The sequence below is a fragment of the Lutra lutra genome, chromosome 13 (assembly GCF_902655055.1).
Source record: "Lutra lutra chromosome 13, mLutLut1.2, whole genome shotgun sequence".
In the NCBI taxonomy this organism is placed as follows: Eukaryota; Metazoa; Chordata; class Mammalia; order Carnivora; family Mustelidae; genus Lutra; species Lutra lutra.
In genome coordinates, this window is record NC_062290.1 from 83,782,247 (window position 1) to 83,791,066 (window position 8,820).

At 47.7% G+C, this 8,820-nt stretch overlaps 1 protein-coding gene across 1 annotated transcript; it reads left to right on the forward strand.

The window, feature by feature from the left end:
- The first annotated feature begins 1,955 nt into the window (after positions 1-1,955).
- On the forward strand, positions 1,956-2,915 carry LOC125083025 (olfactory receptor 5C1). The gene has a single exon (XM_047698920.1). The coding sequence runs from the start codon at positions 1,956-1,958 to the stop codon at positions 2,913-2,915; it is 960 nt and encodes a 319-aa protein (XP_047554876.1).
- The last annotated feature ends 5,905 nt before the right edge of the window (positions 2,916-8,820 follow it).

An 8,820-nucleotide genomic window follows, 5' to 3' on the forward strand; every position in this document is an offset into this window, starting at 1 on the left:
CAAGAAGTAGAATTACTAGCTGTTATGGACTGATTGTGTTCTCCCCAGTTCATATGTTGAAGTCCTACCCTCAGTGTGATGGTATTTGGAAGTGGAACCTTTTGGAAGGTAATCAGGTCTAGATGAGGTCATGAGGGTGGGGTCCTCACAATGGCATTCGTCCCCTAATAAGATCGGACAGCTTGCTCTCTAGCTCTGTCTGCCATTTGAGGATACAGCAAGAAAGCGATGATCATCAAGTCAAAAAGATAACCTTCACCAGAAGCCAACCATCCCGGCACCCCATCCCAGACTTCCCAGCCTCCAGAACCATGAGAATAAATGTCCACTGTTTCAGCCATCCAGTCTATGGTACCTTTGTTATGGCAGTCCCAGCAGACTAAGACACTAGGGTATGCACAGTGGGGGTCTTTAACTGCCAGAGTCTCTTTCAAATGTCCCAGCTTACATTTCTACCAGCACAACCTCACCAACATGTGACATCTTGAAATTTTTCCAGCCAAGCTGTCCTTTGTAGGAAAATCTTTGTCATCCTCACCAGGCACACGTAGGTGTCGAACATCTCAACTTCTCTCAAAGGAAGCGGAAGGAGCAATTACTCGGCTCCGGGCCGTATGCTGCACACCTAACGCCTCTTAGAAACCCCCAACGGAAGTAGTCTAGTTCCTAATATACACTAGTGAAGTAGCTTGCCCAAATTTACACACCAGAAAGCAGTGGAACCTAGACTCAAAACCAAGTCTGTACGTGGCTTGTGTTCATACGCTTCATTCTTCCACATGAAACTAACACTTATTGAGAACAGATCATACACCAGGCCCTGGAGATACACAAATGAATTGCAGGGCCATTCTTGGTGTGAAGTAGTATTCAATAAATGTTGCTTGAATGAATTTTGGATCAAGGACCTCCTATCCCACAGGAGAGACAGACACAAATATGGGACTAGAAGGCTGACGGGCCACAACAGATGGAAGCTTCAGTGCAGCAGGGTCAAACAAGGGAGTGGTTTTGTTTCCTTTGAGTGCATTAGGTAAGCCTTTACATCGAAGATCGGTTTTGCCAAACACAAAAAAAGGAAATGGATTCTAGGCAGAAGGAGCAAATGCAAAGGCACAATAGTGTGAAGCGATGTTACACTTTCTAGAAAATACACTATTTTTAATTGCCTGAAAGTTGCTTCCTTCCAGTAATGAGGCAGGGCATTAGCTCAGTTCAGTTCATTGATTCTTCCTGAAAATCCCTGTTGTGTACTGGGCCCTGTGTGAGAGAGATATTTTACATGTATTCTTCATTCAATCCTTGCACCCTTGTCTCTCATTACACAGATGAGAAAATTCGGGCTCAGAGAGGTGGAGAGTCTGGGCCTGGATTACATTCAAACCTCTGTCCATTTCTTGTTGCCTCCCCAAGATACTAGACCACATCTGAACTCTCTCCACTCAGGTCGTACTCCAATGGAAATATGTCCTCACAGAACCTCAAGATCCATCACTAGTTTCCCTTTGGGTCAGGAGATTTTTCTGTTCATTTCATTGTCTCTTTTCCTCCTTGGGAAACTGGAGAGCAAAATGCATCTGGAGTCATGGAGTGTTCCAACCTTGGCCAGATGTTAACTATTGCCCCATCCATCATTCATTCATTTCACAAACATTTGTTGAGTACCTACTATGTGCCAGGCGATGTTTTCAGTACTGTGGATACAAAACTGAGTAAGACAGACAAGAATTCTGCCCTCAGGAAGATTAAGTTGCAGTAACTCATCAGAATTAGAAAGGAAGGTTTGGAGAGGTTATGTGGCCTGTCCAAGAACACACAGCAATGTTGTTACACAGGTAGAATGGAAGTCCGAGTCTGCCTACCTCCCAGTGCTCTCTCCTCCCTCCTCCATGGTGGGCATAACCTATGTCTTATATCCCTCTTGCTTTGCCTCTCATTAGTCTCTATCCAGCAGGATGACTACAGAGAACCTCACCTGGACCAGGGTTACCCCTGCTGAATTCATCCTCCTGGGCATCACGGATCGCTGGGACCTACGCATGACCCTGTTCCTGATTTTCCTGCCAGTCTACCTAGTGAGCCTGTTGGGAAATATGGGCATGATGCTGCTGATCCGCCTAGATGCCCGACTTCAAACGCCTATGTACTTCTTCCTGGCCAACCTCTCCCTGCTGGACACCTGTTATTCCTCAGCCATCGGCCCCAAGATGCTAGTGGACTTGCTGCTGCCCCATGCCACCATCCCTTACATGGCCTGTGCCCTCCAGATGTTTGTGTTTGCAGGACTGGCTGACGCTGAGTGTTGCCTATTGGCAGCCATGGCCTATGACCGCTACATGGCCATCGGAAACCCTCTTCTCTACACAACAGCCATGTCACGGCGTGTATGCCTGGCCTTGCTGGGAGCATCAGCACTGGGTGGAGCAGTCAGTGCCTTTGTCCACACGACCTTCACCTTCCGCCTGGATTTCTGCCACTCCCGGAAGGTCAACAGCTTCTTCTGTGACATCCCTCCACTGCTGGCCATCTCCTGCAATGACACCAGTCTCAATGAGCTCCTCCTCTTTGCTGTCTGTGGTTTCATCCAGACAGCCACTGTGTCGGTCATTGTCGTGTCATATGGCTTCATTGTTGGGGCTGTGATTCGCATGCGCTCAGTGGAGGGTCGCCGCCGAGCAGCCTCTACCTGTAGCTCTCACCTCACAGCTGTAGCCATGCTGTACGGGACACTCATTTTCATGTACTTGCGTCCCAGCTCCAGCTATGCCCTGGACACCGACAAGATGGCATCTGTGTTCTACACTCTTGTCATCCCAGCTCTCAACCCGCTCATCTACAGCCTCCGCAACAAGGAGGTCAAGGAGGCAGTCAAAAGGACTTGGAGCCGATTCTGCTGTCCTGGTCCAGAGCACTAATAAGAGGTCCAATGAGCCGGATTTGAGCTATGACAAGATAAGAGGTCCCTTTCTGACCCCTGTCCCTTTGGGTAAAGACAGATGAACCTCTGGCTTGGCTGACTCTTGCAATTGTTGAAGGGACTAGAATGGGGGAGAAGCAATAGAAGGGAGCCAAGAATCTGCCAAGGAGGTTAATCCAGGACCAACATCTAGAGCCGGAACCAAGATCAGGTTAATGTGGCTGTTGAGCTGTCTCAGGTTCCTCAGTGTTCAAAACTCGAGTCCCTAGATATTACCAGGTGAACTTACTGGATGTATTTGCCACTTGAACTTCTAGAAGTCTGTTTCCCAAAAACTGTGTTGGCCCTAAGTGTTCCTAGATTCTTGCCCTTTTAAGGTTCTTCATAACCAGTAAGGCTGCGCCTGCTCTCTTTGACCCACAGAGAGCATCTTCAGAACCCTCTCACATCAAAGAATGGGACTGAATCTGATAAAACAAATACCCCTCCCTATTAGCCTATATATCCCATCTCTCCCGGAAATGGCTGAACAGCACAGGAACATACACAGGCTCATTCCTAAAATTCCAATAGTTAGGTTAGAATCTGGCCCCTGCTACATTAGGTCAGGTATATGATGAGGTTAGGAAGGGTCAGAATTATGGATGTGGTTAGAATAGGGTTAGGATTAGAATTCTGGTGATGCCTAAAACAACGGTTAGGGTAAGGATAGAGCCAGGGCTGGATTTGGAATTTAAAAGCAATCAGATAAGTTTAGGATTGAATTGAAATTACATATATTATAGGATTTGGGTTGATTTTAATTAGTAGTAGGTTTGGGATACATTTAGCAGTCAGAGTTTGGATAAACTTGAGCTCTTATTAGAAATAATTGAGGGTTAGTTTTAGAGTACAGGGCTAATTAAGGCTGGCGTTCAGGTTTCACTTTTATTGCTAGAGTACATTTGGGTTAGAGTGTAGTCCATATCAGAGATCTGTTAGGTAAGTTAAATTTATATGTGGATAAAATTTGTGATAAGTTTAAGTCACGGTCTAAAGTTATTATAGCAGTTAATCTAGGCTCAGAACTAGATAAGAGTTAAACATAAGAAGAGTGTTTTAAGTATTTAATTGACATGTCTTGGGTCTTAATTTAAGATTTATTTGGGGTTATAGATAATGATTCACATGTCCTAAAGCTTAGGGGTACAAGATGTTTATTGGTGCATTTACATTTCATTCAGAATTGTGAACATACTCAGATTAGCACATGGCCCAGTACAATAGACTGCTTTGTGTTTAGATTACAACATCCAGAGGCAGAATTAGTGTTAGGAGAAGGAATGCCGTAGCCCAGAACTCTTGGCTAACCACAGTGCTCTCAGCCTGGGGTCACTCTGCACCCTTCTGACCCAATGCTCTTGGGATTTTCATCTACCCAGAGTTCACAATGTTGACAGATTTTCTTTGCCTCCCTGATTCAGTTCCACCTGGGCAAGGCCCAGGCATGGCATTCTGCCTGGAAAGCCCCTTCATGCAGAGGAGCAGTAGAGGAACAGACCCCGAGAGTTTGAGCAGGAGCCGAGGAGAGATGGAGCACGGCCAGAGCCAATGTCGGCTCCCACCTGATCCCCCTCCAGTTCTCCTGATTTGGCTGTGATGAGGCCAGGGACGGAGAGGTATGGCGCTCAAACTGCAATAAAGTTCCCCACAGAGTCTCTTCTTTCCTCTCTGCCTCACCGGCCCAACCTCCCTTCAAAGAGAAATCAGCCACCAGGCACGAGATTGCAAGAAGACTGAAGTTTCGGCCTGGCTCCCTGGGAAGGTGACACTGCTTGTCACCAGGGCCAGGACCCTCCCTCTCAGTAACCATGGTCTTCTGGGGTGTCCCAGTGTGATGGAGAGAGGGATATGCACAAAAGTGTCTCTTTATCTTAGAAGATTTTATAGGTCTCCTGAAAGGGTCACCAACTTGTCCTGATTTGCCCAAAGCTGTCCTAGTTTTAAAACACCAAGTCCCATGTGAGCTCTTATTAGAACCTAAGAACCTGTGCAGAACTCAGAAAACCAGAATGGTTGGTCACCTTGTTTCCTGATGAGCCCACATCTCAACAGCAGAGGGTACAATATCCTAGGTCAACACATTACGACAAAAGTTTCCCTAAATTAAAACCCCTTCTCCCATCACAGACTTTTATAATCCTTTCCCAGTCCTTGCCTCCTTATCACTGTAACAACTCACAAGCTATGACAATGGTTAGAGGCATTATCAGAAAATTTGGCAGCCTCCAGACTGAGAATATGAAGTTTGCCCCCAGTTCAGTAATTTATACTTAAAGACCTCCTCTCTGATCTTTTCTTTGTGCATGTTCTTGGGCTCTCATGACATGTACAGGCCCCACCATGATCAGGGAAGTTTCTAGAGGCATCTGGCCCCTTCCAACTGTCTTGACACTACAGGATGTCCACAGGTCCTCCCACATGGATAGCATCAGTGGAGCAGCAATAATTACAATATTAATTACATAAATAATAAAAATAATAATGCAATAATTGCAGAAATCCTACACATTAACGTGAAGTTGCAGGCTACTATGCTGGGCCTGTATGATAGAGAGAACAAGCAAAAGAGAAGGGGAAGGACTGGGCGGCAGTAACAGCCTAATCCGGAGGATGAGGGAAGAGAAACAGATCCTTGACCCCAAAGTGAAATGTCCAGGAAATTTCCCCAATTCTGGTCAAATATTTCCCTTTTAAACCTCCTTCAACACCATTTCCCAAGATAAGCAGTCAGGACAAGAGCAGGCTTGAGGTGGGGGGAGCTGGGGGTCTGATTCAGGGCACTTACTGCACAAGGTGTTGTGGGCCTTACAGCGTGGGTGGGAATTGGGAAAGGAACATTCCGTAGGGGAAGGACAAACAGGTATAAAGACATGGCCATGAAATGAGCCCAGACCATGCAGGAGATTTTAAGGACAGCAATTTAAGTGGCTTGAGAGGGGCATACTAGAAAAGAGGCAGAGGGAAGTCTGAAGACTGAGGGTCTGAGAATGAGCAAGGTCATGGGTGGGGTCTTAGGTAGGGGAATGCGGACTCTACCCGGTAGGCAATAGGGAATCACTGAAAGTTCTTATGTTCCAAACCCCCCTTTATGGCTGTTCTGACACGGAGTCATGCAAAGCCATTCCCGCCTGGAATGCTATGTGTGGCACCATTCCCTTGTGTCACAGTACACACCCAGCAACGCAGACCCCTCCCCAACATAGAGACATCCATGCACAAAGAAACACTCTCATAGACACAGCCACCCACCCAGACACAGATGCAGCAGCACACTCACACACGTGCTCCAGCCAGTTGCACGGAGACACAACCGCTCTCTCCACACCCAAGCATATAATCCTGCACACTCACACATGCAGTCACACAAACATACACTCTGCCGGTCACCAGAGGCACGGTCCCTCCCACACTCCTCCACTTCCTGCCGCGTTTATCAACACTTACTAGGTAGAATCATCTACCAAAAAAAAAAAAAAAGAAGCCACCAGCAACAGCAGAGGGGGACAGGAGGGTTGGCCACCCGGGAAGCTACAGCTGTAAACCCTGGGCTCCCCTGCCCCCGACCCCAGTCACTGTTGCTCGGGGCTCAGGAGTCGGTCTGACCCTTCTTTCTGGCCTTCCCAAGCAGGGACTGAGGGGCAGAACCCTCCCTATGTTTGAGCTCCTGAATGTCCCTTGAGGTGGAGGCAGCACCAACCCCCCCTTTCTCCCATCAAATTGGGCCCTAGAGAGGCAGCATAACAAGTCCCAGGGCTGAGCTGCATCCTGCCCCAGGGATGAGGGCCAGGGGAAGGCGCGCTATTGCCTCTGGGGGTGGGGAGGTTGCTAAAGTGTTCCCGAGCCCCCAAACCCCGTCAGCTGTGGCCAATAACTCCCTCCTCAGATACCCCGGTGACAGAGCATGCAGGGGCCCTGCTGCCATTCCTTCCTGCGATGCGGAGAGGCCAGAGGGTACACCGGGGTACAGCGCACAGACCTGTTTTCCCACATGCGACTGTGAGCATGAGACACATGTGTGAGTGTGAGAGTGCCTGCTGTTTGTGTGAGGCCATGATTGTGCATTACTGTCACTGTACAACAATGTCAAAGGGGAGGCAGGCTGGCGCAGCTCTGCGGTGATCCAAGTGAGTGAGTGTCACCACATGCATGACAGTGGGAAGCTGTGAGCCCCTGAGGCTGTGCTGAGGTGATCAGCGAGGGGATCGGGTGTGCCTAGCATGGGCAGGAGCATGCACTGGTAGAGCGCTTACACAGAGCTGGTGGTCGGCGGAAGCACAGATGGGCACGGCAGGTCCCAGTCGCTGTACATGGTGCTGTGAGTTTCCACGAACAGGAGCATGTGACCGATCGTCACTCTCTGGCCTCAGCACTATGTCGTGATTATATCTGACCATCTCTTTACGTGTATGATGATTTGAGTCTGGGAGTTTGTGATTTCACTTGTCCACTTTTGTGTGACGCCTCCGCCAGGTCCACATTTCTGTATATTACGGATTGTGCCTGTGCATTTGCAGAGACCAGACCCTCCTGCGGCTGCGCAAGTCTGCAAGCCTGCACGGCTGTGTCTGTGATTATATATGGATGTCCTACAAACAGCTCCGTGCGTTTTAATGTTCATTGACACCAGTGTAGACACAGGTCAGAACAGGTCCAGTTTGTAAAGAGCTTGCCCCCACCACCCTACCCTCCATCCACTCACCCTCCTGGAAGGTGGCACATGATGGGGACTTTGAGAAAATGCTCTACAGGGAGCCAAAGCCAGAGGATTCTTCTTACACAATGGAGGGGAAAAAAAGGAAGACACTAGGGTAGGGAGGGACTTTATTTTATTTATTTTATATTTTTAATAGAGAAGGACACAGGAAGAAATTAGGAGATCATTCCCCTGCAGGGATCGTCTCAGCAAAGGCCTCCAGCAAACCTTGTCCTAAAACCTCTCTCAAGTTTGCTGCAACGATACAGATGGGGAAAAATGAGAGACATAAAACAAGTTGCCATCTGGCTGGTGTATCTGTCTGTCTGTGCAAGTTTCTCTCAAAAGGTTGGGCATTAGCTTGATTCTCAAAGAGTGCTTGATCTCATGGGGAAAGTTCTCTAAGGTATATGGGGAGTCATTCTGATTCTTGTGTACTTTTTTTTTTGGCAAGTCTGAAAATACCTTTATTCTTCTCTCACACTTGATTATTATTTTGCTTTAGCATCAAATTCTAAGTTCAATACATTTTTTTTCCCTTCAGAATCTGAAGATATTGCTCAACTGTGTTCTATCATCCACTGCCAGTGGAACACTTGAAGGCAGTCTGGTTATCAGAATATCATTAGATCCTTGTGCTCTATCCCCTTGGGAAGTTGGGGCTCTTGTCTTTATCCTCGGGGTTCTGAAAGGTGTGGTCCTCCCTCCTATCTTGTTTTGTTCTGTTTTTCCCCATTTTTACTTTGTGGAAATAAGTGCCTCATGGTCAGAACTCTTACCTGCTGTGTGGATCCTCCCTCTGTCTTTTCTTCCATACTTTCTTCCTGCTCCAGCCTCCATCCTGGGCAACACCTTTTGTTCTATTGTTGCTTAAAATCACAAAGTATCTGAGCTGGAAGTGGCCTAGAAGATCACTTAGTTCAGTTCCCTCATCTTACAGATGGGAAACCTAAAGCCAGAAAGGAAGAGGGTTCGGGCGGTGACATGACTTGCCCACAGTCACACCTGTGTGTAATACCAGGGCTATCTGACTCCAAACCCGTGATTTCCCCCATGGCCAGGAAGCCTTGAGAAATGTAGTCACACTTCACCCTTTTCCTAGACACTGGGGAGATGCCCCAGGAGTAGAAAGAACCCTTGTGGTTCTAGGGGAAGAACCAGCCCAGCC